At 43.4% G+C, this 23,041-nt stretch overlaps 1 protein-coding gene across 6 annotated transcripts in view; it reads right to left on the minus strand.

Annotated features, from left to right (window-relative positions):
- The window catches only part of Fam13c (family with sequence similarity 13 member C), a 105,324-nt gene that overhangs the window by 4,155 nt on the left and 78,128 nt on the right, over positions 1-23,041 (minus strand). For 4 of the 6 annotated variants that reach the window (XM_045137214.1, XM_045137212.1, XM_045137210.1 and 1 more), the window contains 6 exons: positions 11,522-11,732; positions 9,941-10,079; positions 6,945-7,026; positions 5,282-5,484; positions 1,903-1,998; positions 167-363 (listed from right to left, as the gene is read on the minus strand). In XM_045137214.1, the coding sequence (XP_044993149.1) occupies positions 167-363; positions 1,903-1,998; positions 5,282-5,484; positions 6,945-7,026; positions 9,941-10,079; positions 11,522-11,732 (928 nt within the window). The remainder of the gene's footprint in view (positions 1-166; positions 364-1,902; positions 1,999-5,281; positions 5,485-6,944; positions 7,027-9,940; positions 10,080-11,521; positions 11,733-23,041) is intronic. The other 2 variants (XM_045137216.1, XM_045137211.1) reach the window with 1 other exon arrangement.

A 23,041-nucleotide genomic window follows, 5' to 3' on the forward strand; every position in this document is an offset into this window, starting at 1 on the left:
CACACACTGCTAACAGCCAGCCTATGGCCAGAGCCCCACTGCGAAGTAGAATGAAAGGAAACTGACCATGGACAGTTATGGCAAATATAGGACTCTGGGAGCTTCAGCTCTCCCTAGTGTTAACACCTAGATTTTCAGAAACTCCACCCTTGGATGCCTCACTCACATGGTGGCCTCATGCAAATTTGACATGGAGAGAGCTGGCTGTTTCACTTCTTTCTTTTCATCTGGCAGCAGGACCCTAGCAGGCTCAGTTTCGGGGTAGGTGAGGTGGTCCCCGACAGGAAGGCAGGATGCTGGATCTGGCGAGGAAGGCAGTTGGCTTCCACGTGGACCATCTTCCTCAGAGTCCTCTTCCTCCTGCTTGTCACACAGAGTTAAATAAGGAACACTACCAAGTGTTCCATGCCTCAAGAATGTATAAATGGAAAGTGGACCATGAAGACCAGTAGATGACCCAAGGGACTTGGAGAACTTGGATGGAAACCACTGAGGGCCTTTTCACAGTTTCATTTTAAAAAATAATAATAGCCTACAAAAATCAAGCTAGAAAATCACTGGTGCTGAGCCCACACCCTTACCAAGTTCATTGGCACTGCCGGGCCGAGGCAGGCCCAGGCAGTCAGGATGCAGTCTGGTGTGGGCCACGCTGCCAAGTGGCCTCCCTGCCACCCTGCTGCTGGGCTCCAGCTTCATGCTGGTGATGTAGTTTAGGATGGGATACCAGCTCCAAGAGCAGGCCACATTCAGATACAGGAGGGGACTTACTCAAGTTACAAGTTTGGAAGAGCTGCAAGATACTGCTCAACCTGTTCTGGTAATTCTTTCGTTTTGAGGCAGGGTCTCAGTCTAGTCCATGCTGATCTGGAACTCACTCTAGCCAAGGCTGGCCTTGAACTAATGGTGATTCTCCTACCGCAACTTTCCAAGTGCTGGGATTAAAGACATGTGCCACTCACACTTGGTTTATCCGGGTAATTAGCAAAACCAAAATATTTTGTTGAAATCCAAAAATTATATTTCCTTTTAAATTACTCTTTCTCAAAAGGAGTATTTCAGACTATAAATTATTATTGTCTTATATCTTTTAAAATACAAAAATACAAATGTACTCAAGTGCACTTAAATTCATGTTTGTTAAACAACATCACTTTTTATGCAAAAATCTTGAGTAAGCAGCTCTCTTGGTGTTGATGGAGTGGGATTTGTAATGCTCTTCTACTTCTGCATTTCTGTAAGTTTATCAGAAGCAGACAAACTCAATTTCAGTACTCCTGTTATCTTTGAAATAAATCCACTATAGTCTTACATGTTGTGATCAGACGGTATTAAACCAATGTTTCATTATGTCAAGGAATGGATTGCCAATTTTCTTATTTAAGGAGAAAAATCAGTATTTACATAATAAAGAGGCTCTATTCAGTGAGGCGATGGAAGCAAATGCCAGCGCTGGCTTCAAGCATGCCCACACCCTATGCTCCTGCTAGACAATAGTTCCGTTTATCCGCCACAGGTTTCTTTCTTTTTAATCTTTTGGAGAAAGGGTGTCATGTAGCCCAGGCTGGCCTCAAACTCAATGTGTAGCTGAGAAGGATGACCTTGAGCTCCTGTTCCTCCTCCCTCTCTTTCTCGCATGCTGGTATTACAGGCATATCTCTTTTTCGCACTGCTGAGGGTTGAACCCAAGGGCTTCATGCATGCTAGGCAAGAGCTCTGCCTAAGGAGCTAGAGTCCACGCCCCATCTGTCATTAGTAATCATAGTATTAGGGCTTGGGTAGACCCTATTTTCACTTTCTGAAATATCTGGTTTATGACACTTGTTAGCCATAGAGCACTGTGGCAGAGTGCTGTTGTCAACGCGAGGCACCAGAGAGCTTCCTGTCACAGTGATTCTTACTTACAATTGTTGGAATAAGGGAAGGCGTTGAGAAGATTTGCTTGATAATTCTGTATCGGTCATAAAGAGGCTTTATGAGGTTCTTGTCTTGCTTAGTTGCCTGAAAAACATGAAATTTATAATTACTCCTTTCTCAGAAAGTGTCCTTTTAATTTTATTTTTGAATTTGAATTTTTATTTTTGAATTTGCTATATACCCAGTGGCTAATACTCATCAGGGTGTGGGAAGGGAGAGATATAAACAACTCACCACATAGTCACCCATGTGTCTTCTATGGAAATACACATACCCAAGAATGCAAAATAGCTTTCCAGATACTCTACTGAGGTTCTTGTGGGAAATGAAAATGCTCACTAGCTTTCTCATTATAATGCTGCCAGTCCACCGCACCCCAGCTGTGAGCCACGCTGCTCCACACTGACCCCACTTACTCCTCATGTCTCTATTGTCATTGTTCAGACGTGACTGTTTCCTGTCTGTCTCACCTGCCCAAATAATTACAGGTTTACTGACTGAGATCATAACACATTTCTTTTAAATTCTCATCATACTCAACACATTCTTGTTCATACTTCCAATCTTCCAAGTTCATAGGCAAAAAAAATCTGCCTAATTTTTGACAATACACACACACACACACACACTCACACACACGCACACACACACAATTTCTTATGTCTATTTTCAGTAGAAAGATCATTTTGCTGTAGAAGCCTTTTAAATATTGGTTAAGACACCATGAGAGCTTCTAAATTTCTAGCCCAATCGCTTAAATTTTTCTCAATCATGACACATCTTTATATTAAAAAATGCCCATCAAAATATATTCTATGGGATTTTAATACATGTTAGAAAAAAATCTGAATATAAGTTCAGAAAACATTACAATAATATTTTATTCAGTATCTCATTGAATTTGCATTCAATAGAAAACATTTCAGAAAATAATGTATTTAACTACTGGTTTCTTGACATATGATTGTGAGTTTTGTGGTTAGTATATTCCCAAGATCATACAGGAACCTGTAAAGGTAGAAAAGAATGACAAAAGGAAGTGAAAATGAGGTTCTACTTGAAAGAATCTTCCAGAGACACTGGGAGAGGGTTATGGCCCATCGACAGTGTTTACACTCCTCACACTCGTGACTGCAGACTTTACACCCAGGGTTGCTCCTGATATGGTCCTCAGTGAAGAGAACCATGGTCTGTGGGCAGCCCAGATGTGTGTCTTAAACACAGGGAAATCTTGGCATAAATCTGATCCTCAGCTGTCAATAAATCATATTAAATTGTATTTTGTGAAGATTCTGTCTTCCTCACCCCCTCTTTCCAGTTCTACAAAAAAAAAAAAAAATGGATTGTGAGGGAGTAAAGATAGCTGACTATTTTACTTACCTTGACAATACTCTGGATACATCACTGGCTGTTTTATGTAAACTATGAGTATTTACTGAACCACACTTTTCTCAAGATGGTTTCCTCAATCACATAACAAAAATCCAAAGATACAGCTTACATATAGGTATCCAGGAAATATAACAAACTAGGAAGGAGGGAAACTGATTCATTTCCAGTGCCCAGCAATGCCCAGGGAGAAGGAATTTGTTCAGAAATCCATCCATAGGCAGGGGAGAAGGAATCACAGATTAACTGCTTCTGAGCCCACAGAGCTGTGCTATGGGTTTACAGTTTTGCTATGGCTTTGATCAAACAATTTTTACCAATGCAAAAACTTCAGAAAGTTGTAATAAAATAAAGTCATAATAAAAGTCTGCAGAAAAGAATAATTCATCTGAAGTTCCTATAGTTTCCACGTCTTGAGCAGTAAGGCAGGGAGACAGATGAATGCTGACTGTCAATGTGGTTCAGGGAGTGTGCTCACTGAAGTGGTCTGCATGGCTCGAGTGTGAAGAGGCAGGCTGAGACTGTCACTGCCTCCTGCTTACAAATGTGCTTCTGTTGGTTCTGCTGTGGCCGACTCATCGAACACCCACCTCACAGCTGGCTGGATGCTACACCGTCCTCAGTGTTCAGCACTCAGGAAGAGCACTAAACTTGGTGTGGTAGTGTGCACAGTCAACTATCCTCTCCATCTAGTGGGCCCTCACTTTCACCTACTGCAGAAATAGCCCAGGGGCATATGAGCCACTTGTATCAGTATATATTGCCACCGTATTAAGATGAGGTCATGCACAGCAGAACGGCAGAGGGGTCACACTCCGCAATAAGACTACACTCAAGGTAGATGTGCTAGTGTTTCATTCATCCTCATATTTGTTCCTCACTCTGAGCACGTGCAGAGACCACCCTGACCAGACACACTGTGATCACAAACAACGGAGTCTTCCCACGACCCCTCATGCTCACATCTGTTCCTCACTCTGAGCACATGCAGAGACCTACCCTGACCAGACACACTGTGATCACAAACAACGGAGTCTTCCCACGAGCACTCATGCTCACATCTGTTCCTCACTCTGAGCACGTGCAGAGACCACCCTGACCAGACACACTGTGATCACAAACAACGGAGTCTTCCCATGACCACTCATGCTCACATCCGTCTCACTCTGAGCACGTGCAGAGACCACCCTGACCAGACACACTGTGATCATGAACCAGAGTGTTCCTGTTAGATTACTATACACTGTAGAGACTAGAAGATGACTATCCATATTTACGGCTAGGAGAGGGCAGCCACATCTCTTTTTCAGGAGCTGTCAGCCTTGTGTTGATATGGACAGGACCACATAGCAGGAGTGAAACTGAAGCATGGATAAGTGGGATGATGTGGGATTAACGTGTCTTTTCTTTGTAAAATATAGTAAATCTTTTGGTTAAGCTCCAGGCTTATGTGCCCTAACACTCAATTGACAACCCTATCTGGCTGTCTCATGGAGATTTCAAAACTAAGATGTCCAAAGCTGAAATCGTTACTTGTCATCTAATACTCCCCAACAAGCCACCACTTTATTCTTACGATATAATTACAAAGATCTTTTCCCCAGTATTGCCACATGCCTGCTTTATTATACTTTGATATATGTGGAAAGGGATATATTGGAGTGTTTTCTTCGCAGACTATGTACTTACTTCCTGGTTAATTTGGGGAGGGGTGAAAGGTGTTTTGACGCCTCCTCATGTCTTCACTTTCATCTTTCTGTCAGAATACACTCTGACTGCATTCTAGACAGAACTGTGTGATATTACTCATAGGTCATGGCCATTAACCCAACAGAAACCCATCAGGCCATATGAGTTAGGTCCATACTCCTGAAGACAATCTTGTGGTGGCTGAATGCTCTGAGGACTTATCCAGAGCAAGACCTTTTGCCAACACTGAATGGGTGTTCAGGCCCTGTGGGGGTACTGTGAGAGGTACCTTCGCTTCTTCTTGGGGAGGAAGCTGCTCACTCTTCTCCATCAGCCCAGCTTCTGAAGTCTCCTCTCTGGATGAGCTGGGCTCCGGACCTGCAGCTCCCGGCTTCCCGTTTCCTCTGGGAGCCGTGGGCTGCTCACAGGACAGGTTTCTGGAGGGGCCTTTGGGAATGCTCCCTTGTTCTTCTGATAGCTTCAACTTCAGTTCTAGGAGAAATTATCAAGAATCATGACTCAGTGCCCCAAATAAGAACAGACAGCCTTTCAGGACTCCCTCTCCCCATGTTAAATTGGTATAAATGAACAGGGCCAGTGATGGCCTTCCACAGGACAAAGTCAGTCATAGCCACCATCCTTGGTTTCCTGATCACACAGTCTAGTGAGAAAATAGCTCCAGAGGCTTGTCTCTTATTGAATGGAGGATCTTGTATAGAAGGAACTCTGGCTTAGATTTCAGCAATGGGGTTCTGCAAGACCACTGGGACCTGACTACCACCATCTCCATGTTACCCACTGTGGCACCTGGAACTCTGTATCCAACAGTTTGCTGGTGTGCACAGTGCAAACTACAATGCATCCAAAGTACCCATGCAAGTAAAGTCCTCAACAAAGGCATTGCATATGCAGATGCCCAAGGAAACACAGAAAGGGTAGGAAGGGGAGTTGGAAATACAATTCCCAACTTGACAAATTCCACAGTTTTGTTCGATGCCAACTATTGAAATACAAGCGGCTCCATTATTACAATGTGACCTTATGTAAGCCTCGATGATGCAAAATAATAAACATACCTGAGACTAATCAGGGAACTACACTGCAGGATCTACTATGGGATGAGGCACTCACATTTGAATAAGACCTTCTATATTTCTTTTCCAATTGCCACATTTTCTTTATCTCTTTTTTGTGTTTTAATTAGACTCTGGCTTGGTGTTTGTTTTTTGCTGTTTTTTTTCTGGACAGGGTTTCACTATAGCCTGGGCTGGCCTGGGACTCCTGCCTCATTCTCCCAAGGGCTGGAATTACAGCTGTGAAACACCAGGTCCAGCTAGCTCTGGTTTGATGTATAAACACTATTTTATCACTGTGCTACATTGCTACAGTTTAATGCCACTGGATCAGGTTCCCTTCCAGAAATGTGGGAAAATGCCCATTGCTCTAAGTACTCAAATCAAAAGGAGGAAGAAGGTAGTTGTGTTGTAAGCAGTGAAAATCCTTTCTAAATGGAGTTTAGAGTTATTCAACAACAACCTTCCAGAGTGGAGGAGAATGAAGAGGACAGGACAAGGAAGCAGGAGAGTGAAGTCATCTGCCTGCTCACTACCTCCGAACTCTATAACCTTCCCTCTGTGTAAAAACGCCCTCACCTGGGCAGTGGGCATGCAGAGTAAATTATTTCTCAATCCCTTTTGTTTCTAGCATCCAAGGATCCAGGAGCCAGGGGCTCATAGCACCACATGTGCAGGGTCCTAACAATGCAGTGGACGCCACAGCAGTGGCAAGAGGTCCTCCATTTCCTTGCAGGTTTAGGAAGTAGAGCTTAACAATGAGGAGAGCCTGGACCTTTTATTTCAAATGGGACCTCCAATCTAAGTAGGAAGTCATGCCCAAGAGGGCTTAGGTGGAAATAAATCCAGTTGAATCTTAAACACATTGCATTATTTCACCTTTGAGCTGTTTGCGACCTTTTGCCAAGTCATTCATCCACTTCAGGACTTCAGGGTTGGATGTCTTGTCACCATGTGAAGGCTAACAAGGAAGGGAAAATGAAAGTGGAAGCAAGGGTGGTAAAGGAGGAAAGGAAGGATGGGAAAAGAAAAAACAAAATGTTAAACAGCTGAACCACACCAAGATAATTCAGCAACACACAGAGCTGGGAGAGACATTTAGACCTGGACACTCCAGCCCATGGAATTGTTTATGGAGAAATGAGAAAACCTTCTTGACCTCCCCCATGCTTCCACATAGCATGGACATTGTTTCTCAACATGTCTCACTTCTCAGCATTTTCACAGTATTAACCCAGCTTTTGACCCTGCCAGTACACCCTAGTGTCTACCACTCTCTCACGCTACAGGCCACCCACACCCAATATCTTGTTGCTAGGCCATTCTCTTTGTCAGTGATAATGCAAACCAGTGTTCCTGCCCTACAAGCAGCCCACATACATGGCTGAGAACCAAAGCTGGCTGGTTAATGCTAATGAACTGGGAGATGTAGAGCCCATCAACCATATCTTCAGTGCTGCTGAAACGAGGTCCCAGGTCTCTAACCTGACAAATGTTTGCAGAAGTCAGCCTATCAGCATGGATAGCCAGCTGTCTAATCTTGGTATGAGTAGAATGAGGATCCTACTGGTGTGTGGGGGGAGGGAAAGGGGTCCTTGAGCCAATCACCTAGCTTCCCTACACTCACTGTCTTGTGTATTAAGTGAAGTTTACAATACTGTCCCTCACAGAGTCCCTGCACTACATCCATTCACATCTACAAAGTACTGTGAACAGTTCCAGGTGTGCACAGTCAGCACCAAATATGTTCACAAGCAGCAGTGGTGGGATAGCACCTCTGCCAGATCTTCAAGTGTATGACTGCACATGTCTTCCCATGGAGGGAGCATGTGACTCTGCCAGTACAAATCATGCTCTTGACTTCTGACTTCCTTCTCAGGGGAAAAAGTGGACTTTGCATAAAAAGAGAAACTAGAAGGGAAAGGCAATCAAGCATCCCACTTCACTCCACTCCCCAGGTCAGCAAGGGTCCTGAGGCCAATGCCATCATGGTTGCTTAGATGTAGGCTCCAGGCCTAATAACCTTGAGCTAGAAACACACAAGGAACTACCTGGTAGTGCTCAAGGTGAATGACCGTCATCATGACAGACTGAATGCTGGACTGTGCAACCAATCCTGGAGATCTACGAAATCCATGTAACTTGAGCAAGGTTTTCATGGTACAGCAAGATGGAGTACTCACTCATGTTCAAAGAAAAACACATTACTTGCATGACAGGATTAAATGTACAAGGCATTAGGTACATTCATTGTGAGTCACAGTGCGGCTTCTGTCCGTTACAGAGTCAGATTAAAACCCACATCTCACCAAGATAGAGAAGAAACCCTGATTTCAGAACCATGGAGAGTGACATCTGGGTCCCTGAATCCACCCAATTTCCAGAACACCTGATTGTAGCCCTACCTCTGGTCTGCTAGAAGGAGGCACTACGCTAGTTGCCTGTATGCTGTTCAATGCTTTGGCTTGAGCAGTCAGGCTATGTGGCAGCCAGGGTTTTATATTTGGTTTCTCAGACACTACAAGAGAATTCTCCAGCCTAAGAACATAACTAGTCCCTTCCCTGAATCTGACAATCACAGCTCAGGTAGAAACTTGGACGGATGGATGGACACACACACACACACACACACACACACATCCGAAATAAATATGCAAAAAAAATTCTAGGACCTTAGGCCAATGACCAATAAAGTAATGAGTTTTTACCACCACAAACAGTATGAAGGAGAAATTTGAGGCTGAATTTGCTGACAAAGTAATTGAAAGCCTGGCATCAATTTAATGAATGCATGAAGCTCACAGAGATGGCAGCTCTCAGTTCACATGAAACTTTTCATATATCAGTTTTGGATCTTTGGGTTTTCTGACTTCTGACTAAATGTCCTAGTTTAATGGTCAAATGTGCAGAACTCATGTAGTTTGAACTTTGTTCAATGCAATTAAAATGAGGCACCTGGATGACATTATTGCAGATGGCATTGCAGTGGATTTGTGGTCTGCCAAAAATGGTTCAAAGATACATGAGAAAGATTCCTTGATTGTCAATGAAAAGATGAGGTTCGTTAGATTATTTGCTAGTGATTCCGGGGAAGTCATTTCCTGTCTTTGGGGTCTCATTTCCTTCAAAAGAGACTGGCTGGTCCGTTCAAATTCTAACACTTTCTGAGTGCACTAAAAGTAGACATCTGAATGAAGTAGGCTTTTCTAAGACCCTGTGCCCAGTAATCAAATGCAAAGTCAGGCCAGGCGTGGCGGCACACGCCTTTAATCCTAGCACTCTCAGGAGGGACAGGTAGGAAGATCGCCATGAGTTTGAGGCCATTCTGAGACTACAGAGTGAATTCCAGGCCAGCCTGGGCTAGAGTGAGACCCTATCTCAAAAAATCAAAAAAATTAAAAAGCAAACTCAGTTAAAGAGAATTGGCAGTTTGGGGGTGGCGGGTATAAAATTGCAGATAGCAGAGATGGAAAGATGTACAGAACCATAGGGATCAAAGCAGTACAGAAGTCCAGCAGGATCTCAGGTTCAAAACTGCCAGTGGTGTGATTAATTGCATAGTTTGGATGACAGGAAGCCATACCCACAACACCTATTAAAAGCCCTTTGGCAATAAAACCTTTAACCACAGGGAGGTCTCCTGAGGAATGTTAGAGTGGGGATAGAGATCCCCTGTAAGAGCTGTAACCATCAGTGGGATGTAGCTCAGCAAAGAACCAAACAGACTCAGGAAGGAACTTAGCTCGTGACCAGTGCTGGCTTGACTAGTGAGAATGAAGCTGTCTCCTGGCAAAGAAGGGGTACCCAAAACTCAAGGGTAGAAACTCAGCAAAACTCACATACAACCTTCTTGAATTAAACCTCAAAGTGCTTACCCGGTATTTCTTTTCTTGTTCAAATTTGTCTTCAAATTTCCGAATTTTCCGCTTGAGGCTCTGGATGTGTTTGGTGAGCTGGGCAATGGTCTGTGGCTCCTTGCCATCGCCACCGCTGCACCGAGAAGCAGTCCGGGGCCTGTGATGATGACAGGGAGGGAGAAACGTTTCCAGCAAGAGCCTTCCAACCCAGGCAGCTAGAGAAGTCAGGGCAGCAGCTATTGGTCTAACCAGCCCCCCATGAGTCTCTGATCATGGCAGGAGACTTCTGGCCACAGAATTGCACAGCACTGGGCAGGTGTCATCAGGGACTTTTGTATACCAATGTCACAGTATCAGTGCAAGAAATGTTTTTCTCCAAGCTTAGCAAGGCCAATTTAAGATTCAGAAGAAGCTGGGTGTGGTGGCGCACGCCTTTAATCCCAGCACTCGGGAGGCAGAGGTAGGAGGATCGCCGTAAGTTCAAGGCCACCCTGAGACTCCATAGTGACTTTCAGGTTAGCCTGAGCTAAAGTGAGACCCTACCTCAAAAAAAAAAAAAAAAGATTCAGAAGAAATGGCCCTGCCGAATGTTGTCTTCAGTCTGAAGCACAAGCCACACCAACCAACATTTTCTCTTTTTGAAAAAATTTTATTATTTTTATTTATTTGAGAGAGGGAGAGAAAGAGGCAGGTAGAACTTGTGCATCTGGCTTACGTGGGTCCTTAGGAGTCAAACCTGGGTTCTTTGGCTTTACCGGCAAAGGGCTTTAACTGCTAAGCTATTGCTCTAGCCCCCAACCAGCATTTTCAAGCAAGATTCAAATCATGGGGTAATGTTTGCTATAACATGACCTTTCTAACCTGCCACACTAGTACTGATACATACTAGTAATAACTCACTAAATCAGCCCAGTCTCTCTGTATATAATCCAGGAATGGAGCCTGGAATGAACTCAATAGCAGTGTAAGTTGTGAGGAAGAAACTAAGGGTTCCAGGAGCAGTTTTAGTCAATGGATTGTCAGGTTTATGTGCGCATCAAAATTATCAGTGGAACCTAAAAATAAACAACATGTACTCCCTCAATCTCATTCCAATCCCAAGAGCAAATGACAAATGCCACTTTTCAATTAGTGAGGGGGACAGGTATCACACTTGATATACAAAGACAGATACTGCTATGTCTATTCACTTAATTGGGGAGTGCTTATTATAAGATAGCACTTTTCTGGAGCCTAAGGATGAATTGAAGGGGGCAACTTTCTAATCCATAATCCATCAGTGTTGGACATGCAAAGTACAGTGAGATAATTAAGGGTGATACCCCTGATATTTGCACATACATGTATTCAGGATTCTGGTTATTGCACTGAAAAGTGTTCAAACATGGGAGCTCCTGAGGTATCCTGACTCATAACCATTTCCTCCTGAAACAGCGCCCCACCTGGAAAGAACACTGATGTTCACTTTCCAGTTCAGATCTTACAGTTGTACCTGGTGGGCATGGCCAGCCTATTTCAGAGACATACATCACTGCACTTTGTAAATGTCTTTGGAAAATTGGATGAAATGAAAAGGGTCATGAAAGTAGGCTTTCTTACATCATAAACTGCTGACTGCTGGGTGGAGACGGGGCCGACTCAGGGTCCAAGTTGAATCTCTGGCTTTGGCTGAAGATAGAGCATCGTGGTGACAGCAGCGGGTTGTCACCATCCGTGATGTGGTACAACAGCCTGCTGGTCCCGACAGACATGAGGTCTTCAGGTGTGCCGTCAGCCTCAATCTGCTCGTCTTTGTACACTGGCATGGGGTCTGAGGAAACAAGACAAATGATTCAGGCTTAGATGGCAGAAGGCTGGAGACTGTCATGTTCCTAAATAAAGATCATAAACATTCATTATAATGGCATGCCTCTTTGTCATGTCTTCCTTCTGTGGATATGAAAAGCTTTCAAAATACTGTCATGTTTGTTCTCAAAGGATCTGGAGAGAAAATATTACAAAGCTGCCAACAAAGAAAGGGAGGGGAAGTAGTTCAATGAGTTATTGCAGTCAGCATGGTCCAAATGCACAAAATTCCTTCTCGTTCATATCTTGTGCACATGGAGGGAGCTTTGGTGGGAGTGGAAACAAATGACAAGATAAAGCTGGAAAGAAAGATTGTAAATTATGAGGGAGAAGGAGGATTGCAGAATTATTTAGGAAAGGGAGGGAAAGGAGTCAAGGGATGAGAGGAGAACAAGAGGGACAAAGGAGCTCCCAAGGGAAGCCGCCCAGCAGCCCTCCCAAATGAAGGACAACTCTGCTCATCAACAGACTTCTTGAAATATCTTAATGGAAAGCACCAACTTCAAAACACAAAAACATTGACTCATATTTAAAGCACATGTTCATATGTTCAAGTTAATGTGCTAAAAGATCCAAGAGGTGACACAGTGACTACAGAGCACACAGAATTGGGACAATTCTATTTTGCTTCTCAAAATTTTAAATACACTTCATTTTTGACAAAACAAAAAGCCTATTCCAGCACATCTTTTTTGTTGTTGTTTTTTGAGGTAGGGTCTCACTCTAGCTCAGGCTGACCTGAAAGTCACTATGGAGTCTCAGGGTGGCCTTGAACTCATGGCGATCCTCCTACCTCTCCCTCCCGAGTGCTGAGATTAAAGGCATGCGCCACCACGCCCAGCTCCAAGCACACCTTCTCCCCAGCTGGCCAGCTCTGAGACTGAATTCCTCACTTAAGCTCATTAGCTCCACACTAAGGCCAGCAAGGATTGCTGGACCCCAAGATAAGATAAAAGGTAAAGACAGGGAGGGCTGTGTCAGTGGGACGATCCTGAGGACACTAAGTCAGGGCATGCAGGCCTCTTGGTCTTGGGCTTTGCACAGTTATTCAATAAACTGCCTAAACTGCCCAAACACACTCCTTCTCAATTTTGTCTAGTAGGAAAATCAGGACAGCTTTAGGATGTCTCTTTTGCTTTGTCCCTGAGTGAATATAGAAAAGATTTCCTAGGTTAGTACCTAGAATCAAAACATATACAATATCCATTTTTCAAGATCAAAACTTATCATAATAATGTATCGGGTATTTTTTCATCAGATTGAGACTGGCTCCTGTTCTCTGGATTTCAAAGCGTAGTTCTCTGTACCTGTTTAATGCCAAATTTCTCTACATTGAAAATAGTAAACAATTATTGCCAGCTTTATCAAAAGCAGCTGAAGTGATGGGTCCATGGCTAAAGGCACTTATCTATAAAGCCTGATGGTCTGGATTTGATTCCCCAGTACTCATGTAAAGCCAGACATACCAAGTGGCCCATGGGTCTGCAATTCTTATGCAGTGGTAGGGGGCCTTGACATACCCATATTTATTCTCTTTCTCTCTTAAATAAATAAAATTTTGAAAAAGGCAGCCAGGACAACTCACAAGAGACTAGAGGTTGGGCCTGTTGACGTTCTTCCATAGAAAGAGGAGTGTGGGGAAGGTCTATGATCCCCATCTGAGATTTCAAGTAACCCTGAAACAGCTGTATGAAATGCTACATGAGGGATTGTGGCCTCAGAGGGAGACCAAGTATGTAGAGGTTAGAAGACCAAGGACAGAGAGTTCCATCTAAGCACAATGGGGAGGGTGTCTTCCATGCTAAGGTGAAGACTAAGGGCAGAGAGTTCCATTTAAGCACCATGGGAGGCCATCTTCCATGCTGGGGTGAAACTTCTTGGTGGTTTGGCTGCCTTGGGGTCTCCATGTACTGAAAGTAAGCTATCACCCTGAAGTGGAGGGAGGAGCATGGTGGTAGTAAACCCCACACACAATTCATGCTCCTTGAACCGGCCATGGGGAGGTTGTCATCCAGGCTGGGACGAGACTTCTCAGTGGTCAGGCTGCTTTGGGGGTTCCATATTCCTGTAGGCAACCCCTAACCCTGTTATGTAAGTAACCTTATTAAACTCACTGGTTCATCCAAAAAGTGATTTTGGTGAGCAGTACTTGGTCTGCCATCTGTGTCCCATCTGGAGTAAACAGACTTGTGTTTACATCTCCCTAAGGAAAACATTTCACACAGTGGGACCACATGAAAGGTCTATTAGGTCTGCCTGTGTGTTTAGCTGGTATCTCCCTGATGGCTTGTAGAACGGGAGGGTGGAGAAGCCGCATGTTAACCACATTCACCAGAGGCAGAACCAGTCCTGGGTGAAGGTGAGAGCCCACTCCAAGTGGATCTCTGGGAGCTTCAGGAATGTGACTGACTGAATGCCATGCCTACAAACCCTCAATGTGCCTCCTTATACCATCAGACCTTCATTAAGCTCCCTATGCCTTGGAAATATCTTTAGTTATAAATGATGAAGAAATTATCTTCACCAAGTACCCTGAACCAGCATCTTTTTCTTGAAATAGAAAAAAAATATCAATTTTAACACTCATTTTAGTTCAGCTATGACCCCAGGACCAAAAGCAATATAGGTTCCTTTTTGCTGTTTCACTGTGCCCAGTTGGAAACACTGGGGTTCCTAGCCACATGGGCTGTGCTAAGTCCACAGAGCCCTAACATACAGCTTCACAGAATGGCAGAGCATTTCGTGAACTGCACTGCAGTCGTGCCTGTAAACCTGCATTGTGGTGTAATGTATTTTCCATGGGCACTTGCGTAATTTACCAGTGTTGCCTAACTGACACCCTAACCTCCCCTCCCTTCAATTCATAATGGAAGGAAGCCATGATTCAGAAAGACCCTAAGCCACCAGCTGAAAAGAAACAGAATCAGAGGCTGGTAATTTGGTGGCCCTCGGTTTTGTTCAAATTCACCATTTGAGCTGAGAGAGGGTTTAATTTAATCAGCTGGTGCATGTGCTTGTGTATGCATTTGTGTAGACAGATTCATTGAGCTTTATGCTAAACAGAGCTGGGGCTGCTGCCTTCTTGGGAACACAGCCCAGTCTACCACTTCTAGATCCAGTTCCCTGACAGGGAGCAGCAGCATATGACAGTGCTAACCATGTGGCTGCTGATGGATCCCTGGGGTGGGGAGAGCTTGCTAGAACCCATGGCATGGTGCACTATGATTTAGAGGAAAGGGTTAGGCCCACACTACCCCGGGCTTCAGTTTCCTGATTCTCTAAGCTCCCTTGCTGTGATAAAACAATAGGAGATGCATTCTACAACACGGTGACTTTTGACATATTGACTTAAACCTATTTTACACTATGTATGTATATAATTTCAACTTACTTTTTTTTGGGGGGGGGGTTCAAGGTAGGGTCTCACTCTATCCCAGGCTGACCTGGAATTCACTATGGAGCCTCAGGGTGGACTCAAACTCATGGTGATCCTCCTACCTCTGCCTCCCGAGTGCTGGGATTAAAAGCGTGCACCACCACACCCGGCTCAACTTAATTTTTACATTTCAGTTTAATAATGAGCAATGATGGTCAGGAAGTTGTGACTAGATGTACCCTTTAAGCTAACACATGTTAAAATAAATCCTTCTTGGGCTGGAGGGATGGCTTAGCAGTTAAGGTGTTTGCCTACAAAGCCAAAGGACCCAGGTTCAATTCCCCAGGACCCATGTTAACCAAATGCACAAGAGGGTGCACATGTCTGGAGTTCATGTGCAGTGGCTGGAGGCCCTGACATGCCCATTCTCTCCCTCTCTCTCTCTCTCTCTCTCTCTCCCCCCCCCCTTTCTCTGTCAAATAAATAAATAAAAATTTAAAAATAAATTCTTCTTGCAACTGCCAGTGTAGGGCTGGGGTGCAGTCCAGGGGCAGAGAGCTTTTCCCAGCATGCATGCAAAATTGTGAACCAATAATTATCATCAAAATAAGGAATATACATACTGTTCCACTGAGTACCTCCAAGGAGCCACTCTGGGGATACAATGCAAAGTGTGAATTATTTTAGCTTTGTGTCCCTCCCATCAGTCCTTACATTCAAATAAGCACCATCATGTTTAGTATTTGGTGGCGTGACTCCCTATATCTTCACATTGTTCTGACAGTTTTTCATGACATCCATGTGAAGCTGGTAATATTTTTTTTAAATTCAGTGGGGAAGATGAATAGAGATAGGCTAACTCCATTCAGGGACAGTCTGACCAGTGTCTCAAGCAAAAGGATCCACATCTCCATTGCAGAAATCTAAATGTTTGTGTGGCACAGTCACTGAGCAGCAGGAACAGGGAAGAGGAATAATTGTCATGAGTCCTTGAAGGCCAAGAGACCACTTCGATCTGGCTGCAGGCCCAGGCAGAAACAGATGCTGCATTGCAGTTGTTAAATGACTCGATCCAACTTAAAAATATACCTTTCTAATGTGAGTTTTTAAAGCAATTCGAAGTTTAAACAAATCTGCAAAAGCTTGAGAAGGAGTGAAGAGATATAGCTGAGTAGTAAATGAGCTGAGTCTTGTCTTTTGACTTGTTGATTAACACTTGTGGGTTTGCCTAGTGCTGTGGGCTCCTAGTGAACATTCAGACATCATCCAAAATGCCAAATATCAGCCTTTTTTGGCTTTAAACGTGAAATGAGTGTGAAGCTTGGTCACAATTCTATGAATTTCAAGCATCAGCATTCATGCCCAGCCTGTCTCAGGACAGAGCAGGGGAAGCAACAGTCTCACACACGCAGAGGAAGGCCAGAACAAAAACCAGCCCCAAATGCCTGATGGACATGGGATGGGCTTGATTTCCAGCATGCTGAACTGGAGCATTGGAGGAAGCCCGCGATGAGGTGGGAGAGCGAACATAGATGGTGCTGACGTTACCCCAGTGGAACAGCTGCTTTCTTCGAGCACCAAGGAAGGGCAACAGCATCCCCATGATAGCATGGTCACAGAGGAGGTGTCCCCACTGAGTTAGGGGGCAGGCTGGTCCTCCATGCAGACATCTGGGTACCAGCTTCTGCGGATGGCTGCCATGAGTGTTAGGGAACAAGAGAGGTAGGAAATTTATCACCAGGATAGTAGTGTTGCACTTGGTGACAGAGATCAGACAAGTCCTAAGAGGCAGTTTACCATTATGGATAAAAGCATGGGCTTGAGGCTCACAAAGGTCTAAATTCACACCTCAGTTTTGTCATCTATGTGACCTGGAACATACTGTTTACTATCACTGAATGTGGAAAACTTATCAGAGGAGATGGCCAATAAATGTCTGATCTCTGTCACCAATGTGAAGCTACCTATTCATGTGACAGGCAATGTCCTGAGTGTATGCAGGGTTCTGAATGTGCTGTGGATGCAGGAAAGGAGAAAGCATGACCCGTGACATTTTACAGCTATGTAAAATCCTCCTGCCTCTCCATCCACAGGGAGAATGAGGTACTGTGATGTTCATTTTTTAGCCAAATTACCCCCTTAGGTCTTCTAGTTCATTTCTGCACATTGACATCCCAGCAATGCAGATGATAATGATCTACTAGTGATATGGCAAGTACCATTTTCAAAATGTGGATTTCATTGACAAGCATTGTAAGTGCTTCAGCAAACAAGGAAAGTTGGAGACACAAAGCAAATATGTAAATTGCTAGAGAATTTTATAACTTTCAAAATGTGAGTTGTGCCTTTTCTAGGCTCATCTAAGGTGATGAGGCACAGCAAATTGTTAACCTCAAGTATCTACCCCTGGTCTAAATTAGCCAATTCAAAATTAGGCCATCAACTCCACAGAGACAGCCACAGGGAGCCTCAGGGAGATGGGGGAAGCTGTCCACCTGCCCTGGGAGGTGTCCAGAGTTTCAGAAATGAGGCTTCTAGGTGTACTTTCTTGTCATGTTTAGACTGGAGTTGCTATGGGCTTGGAGGAATAATACTAGAAGAAACCACAGAAGAGTCATTTTTTATAAATGGCTATAAAATATGGAAAACTGCACAGAAAGGAAAGGGAATGAATCAAAACTCTGTGCTATCTGCTCAGTTTCTATAAACTTAAAATGGTTCTATAAAAACATCTATTCATGCCTGGCGTGGTGGCGCATGCCTTTAATCCCAGCACTCAGGAGGCAGAGGTAGGAGAATTGCCATGAGTTCGAGGCAACTCTGAGACTCCATAGTGAATTCCAGGTTAGCCTGGGCTAGAGTGAGACCCTACTTCGATAAACAAAACAAAACAAAAACATCTATTCATTTAGGATCAGGAAAATAGCTCAGTTGTAGAGTACTTGCGTTGCAAGCATAAGGACTTGAATCAAATCCCAGAACCCACATTAAAAAGGCCAGGCATGGGCTGAAGAGGTGGCTTAGCAGTTGAGGTGTTTGCCTGTGAAGCCTAAGGACCCATGTTTGACTCTCCAGGTCTCACATAAGCCAGATGTACAAGGTGATACAAGCATGTAAGATCACACCTGTGCACAAGGTATGGAACACATCTGGAGTTTGATTTCAGTGGCTGAAGGCCCTGGTGTGCCAATTGTCTCTCCTTCCTCCTACCCCCTCTCTCTATGTGTCATAATTAATACAAAAAAAAAAAGGCCAGCCACAAAATCCCAGTGCTGGGGAGGTAGAGATAGGTGGATCCCTGGGGCTCATGGCTAGCCAGTCTAGCTTAACTGGATAGCTCCAGGCCAGTGAAAAACCATTTCAGGAAAAGGTATGGTGCCTGAGTAATGGCACCCCAAATTGTCCTTTGGCCTGCACATGTGTGCACACACATGTGTATGTGTGCTCTCATAATCATGTGCACATATACATACACAAATGCACATACACATATTTTAAAGTCTACTCACTTTTATTTTTTATGTACATGGAAGGTGTGCACATGTGGAGGTCTGGGGACAGCCTCGGGATATTTGTCCTGTCCTTTCCACCTTGCTTGTGACAGGGACACCCTTGTTACTTGTGCTGCGTGGGCAATAGTCTAGCCAGTTTTCCTGGATCTGCCTCCCATTGCTATGGGCACAATGAGATCACAGACACATGGACCACTTTGCATCCAGCTTTATGTGAGTACTGGGAAATTCAAATTGGGTTTGCAAGCTAGCACCTACAACCACTGAGCCATCTCCCCAACTCTGCATTTTAGAAGATACATTATTGTAAGTTTCCTGGCTAAAAGTCTGGCTGCAAGCTTGATTACTCAGTACCCAGGTAAAGCCACATTTACAAAGGGGTGCATGCATTTGGAATTCATCTGTAGGGGCAGGAGTCCTTGGTATGCCAATTTTTCTCTCTTTCCCTTTCTCTTTCTCTCTCTCTCTGTGGGAATGGGTCTGCCTTTCTTACTATTTCTCTCTGCCTCTCTTTCAAATAACTAATAAAATACTTTTTTCAAAAGAGTCTTGGCTCTAGAGTCAAAGTCTTGGGTTTGTTCTATGATGCTACTTTTTCAGTCTACATTCTCAGACACACAAGTCCCTTCACATGTAGAACAAAGGTTCCTAAATAGCTGTAGTGAAAACAGTGAGCATAATATATTTTAACACAGTACTTGGCTTGATTTAGAAAAGGAATGCAAAATTACATAAGTAACGATATGGCAGTTTGGGTTATAGGTCTCCTGCTCTTTTCCTTACTCTAAGGAAGTTACTGAAATGTCCCCAGAGACTTGCATTATTACCTATCCATTCTGAAATGATTTGAAAGTTCTTTCTTTGGAAAGCAAAGTGTTAATATAATACTACCTTCTTTACAACCCATAAAGATTGTTATAAAAGCATCAGAAAAAAATTATTAAATTATTATAGAAGTTTTACAGCCATGTAACATCATTGGTACAGCACAGAATAGATTACATGGTAACAAATGTAGCCTCAACTTTAATAGGTGAAAAATATTCAGCCATCAGCTGTATAGATTATTGCTGCTATAAATGCTTTATGCTAAAAGGAGCTAGTGTAATGTCCATCATATGCAAGACTCTACAAGGGATCTAGAGAATGAACAATGAAATGTCATTTTCATACACTGGAAATAGGCAGAACTTATGACACAGTGGGTACTTAAGTACAATAACATTATGAGGTGGAGAAAAAGTGGCATACATTCTGAATAAGGCAAGGATGCCCAGGTTTTAAAGAAGACTAACATGTCCTGAGCATTTTTCATGGTTGATGTGCCAAGAGACAGCATCCTGTATGCCATGCTGTATAATTCTCATTGCAAGCCCAAGGAAAGCATACTATCTTCCATTTTAAAGCTTTGTTAAATTTTTATTTATTTGCAAGCAGAGAGAGAGAGAAAGAGAAAATATAGACAGAGTGGGTGTGCCAGGGCCTCCAGATACTGCAAGCTTTGTGCATCTGGCTTTACGTGGGTACTGAGGAATCAAATCCAAGTCAGGCTTTGCAAGCAAGTGCCTTAAATGCTGAGCCATCTCTCCAGCCCCCTGGCTTCCCTTTTAAATAAAAGGAAACTGAGGCATACAAACTTAATTAACCTGTCCAAGGTCACCAAACTAGCACAGAAAGCTATGCAAGGAGATATATTTCATAACAAAGCAATGAATTGACATGGCCTTTTGTGTCATCTATGGTAATGAATTACATGTCAAGATCAATTAAATACAAAACCAAGCGATAACTGGGTCAGGTTTTGCAATGAATAAAAATATCTCTTGACAATATGAAGCAAAGGGCAGAGTTGAATTAATATCTTTACAATGGATATGTCAGTACCAATCCTTGCAAATAGACCCTGGATGAATCTTATTGAAAATTTCAGAAATGACCTTGAGGAGGAGGTGAGTGGTCAGTGTGAGTTTGCAGACTCTATTGGTAGGTTTCAGTGGCGAAGACAAGCTTTCAATTGAGGAGGAGGCCAATGACAGCGAATGATTTGCACTTTGGGCCAGAAGGTGCTGGAGATAGGAAAACTGACCCATCTACTCTTAACAAGTAACAAAGACCAGTTTCTCAGCTTCATGGACAACGGATTTTTTGAGCTACTGAAGGATCTGCTGATCTAACAGGAAATACAATAGTAATCTTACAAAACCAGGCCATTTCTACTGGTCGACTTATTTGGAACATACTTGCAAGTTAGGTAGCACACAGAAAAGTCAAAGAGCTAAAGTGACTATGGGAGTGGTTTGCTGCCACACAAATAAACTACAATCTTGGTCTTGAAGCTTCAGTGCAACAATGAAAGGGTCACAGTCACTTTCAAAACATTCAATTATATTAAACATACATTACTACCAACTTATTTTCAAAGTCTGGAATATTAGAACTGTGAATACTTACTCTTTTAGTAGATGGTGAAGGGCATTTAGGCTGTGCAGTCTGAGTCGATACTCTCACCCCAACCTCATCCCTTCCCTGACCTACAGGACTTAGTAGCTTTGGAACCTCAGAAAGTTGCATTAATTCTCCAAAGTTATTTTCTCATCTGTCATCTCTGGATGATCATGAAACCTACTTCACAGGGTTCTTGGGAAGATGGGCAAATCCACGCAGTAACAGTTATTTAACACAAGTGACAGTCGTGACTAGCTAATGTTGGTGATGTTTCCTTTAAAACTGTCAGCTCGAGGTTCCATAGCCTCAGCACTATTAGCACTGATGGTTCTTTGAAGGATCCAATGGATTGTAGAATGTTCAGCAGAAGTATCAGACCTCTATATACTAGCCATACTGCCCACCATCCCAGTTGAGACATTATTGAAAAATATCCCCTGCAGAGGCAACACAAAGTAGAAGCTGGATGAAAATACTATTATGAGGAACAAACTTGGGATTTAGAACACAACAGTGAAGTGCCACTTCTCACAGGAGTAACCCACATTTACTTAAAGAAGCAAGTGGTGACAGATAAAAGAAGGGCTGACAATCACGCAGACACACACAAACATCTATGCACGCCTACAGAGCCGATGAGGAATAATGCTTCTAAAGGTATCTGGGGACTGTGTGAACTTCTATAGAGCGCCTCTAGCTGACTTTCAAAGCCCGTCTTAAGCCACCTCCAGATATGATGAAGATCCAAGTTATATGAATGACCAAGCCCACTGGGTAGGGTGCTTAAGATACTTTTCTGTCCTAGAAATCCAAATATAAACTACCCAGAGCCAGAGAACATGTCCTGACACACTTTGTGTGACACTGTGTTCTGGAAAGGGTTCCCAAACCCTCCTTACATGTCACAATTACTACAGGTTTTCCAGCTCAGAGTCTCATGTCTGTTTTGAACTTTGCATTTTGAGGTGTGGAATTCAGATATCTACAAGTGATCTGGACCTTCTGGTCAAGTAGACAGCGAAAGCCAGGCTCCTTCTGACTCTGCCCCACCTCAGAGTAAGACAAGACCTGCAGATCCTGCAGAAATAGACATACCACACCAGTATCTTACCCAATGGAGAATGTAACGTATAAGTCAAGATTTTAGGGGGAAAAAAGGACCTACTGGGCACTGCCAAAGAACTACTGCATCTACTTGTGGATATCAAGTTATCTTTGGTGGCAGTTTTCTCTAGAACTTCCAATCCATCATTCATCCTTGGAGAGGCCAAGCAAGGGTGATATTTAGGCGTGTGGAATGTCAAATGGTCCTATACACAATGAAATAACAAGCAATCATTTCATTCATGAACTATTTTCATTCAGGGACAGGTGCTCGCTAATGTCATGGAGGAAACATTTGCTTTGGCTGTAATGAGCCATTTGAGTGACTTTTGAGATGATTATGCGGCTTTCTGTCTTAGCCATGTGACCTGTTATCACAAACTGACTGGGGCTTATAAACAGGAAAACTCTACTTTTCACAGTTTTGGAAACTTAAGTTCAAGGTAAGGGAACCATCAGTGTTGGGTTCTGGAGAGAACCTTCTTTCACATAGCACATGGCTGACTTCTCACAGTATCTTTGAGTGGTAGAAAGAGTGCTGGCCAGCTTTCTGGGCTCATCTGAGAAGAACCCCACACATGAGGACTGTATCCATGATACCTCCTCTCTAACTACTATTATGCTGGGGGACCAGGTTTCAATTTAGGGGAGACACAAAGATTTTTAGTCCAGAATAGTTTCTATCTCACATTATGCAGTTTTCAACCCTTAATCAGAGTGACCAACTGGCCTGGATTACCTACAACTGAGGACTTGTAATGCTAATATCAAGTACTCCTAGGCAAACCAAGATACCTCATCATCCTCTTAAATCTCCCACTCTGCCTTGCAGCTAGG

This window comes from Jaculus jaculus, chromosome 18 (assembly GCF_020740685.1).
Source record: "Jaculus jaculus isolate mJacJac1 chromosome 18, mJacJac1.mat.Y.cur, whole genome shotgun sequence".
NCBI lineage: Eukaryota > Metazoa > Chordata > Mammalia > Rodentia > Dipodidae > Jaculus > Jaculus jaculus.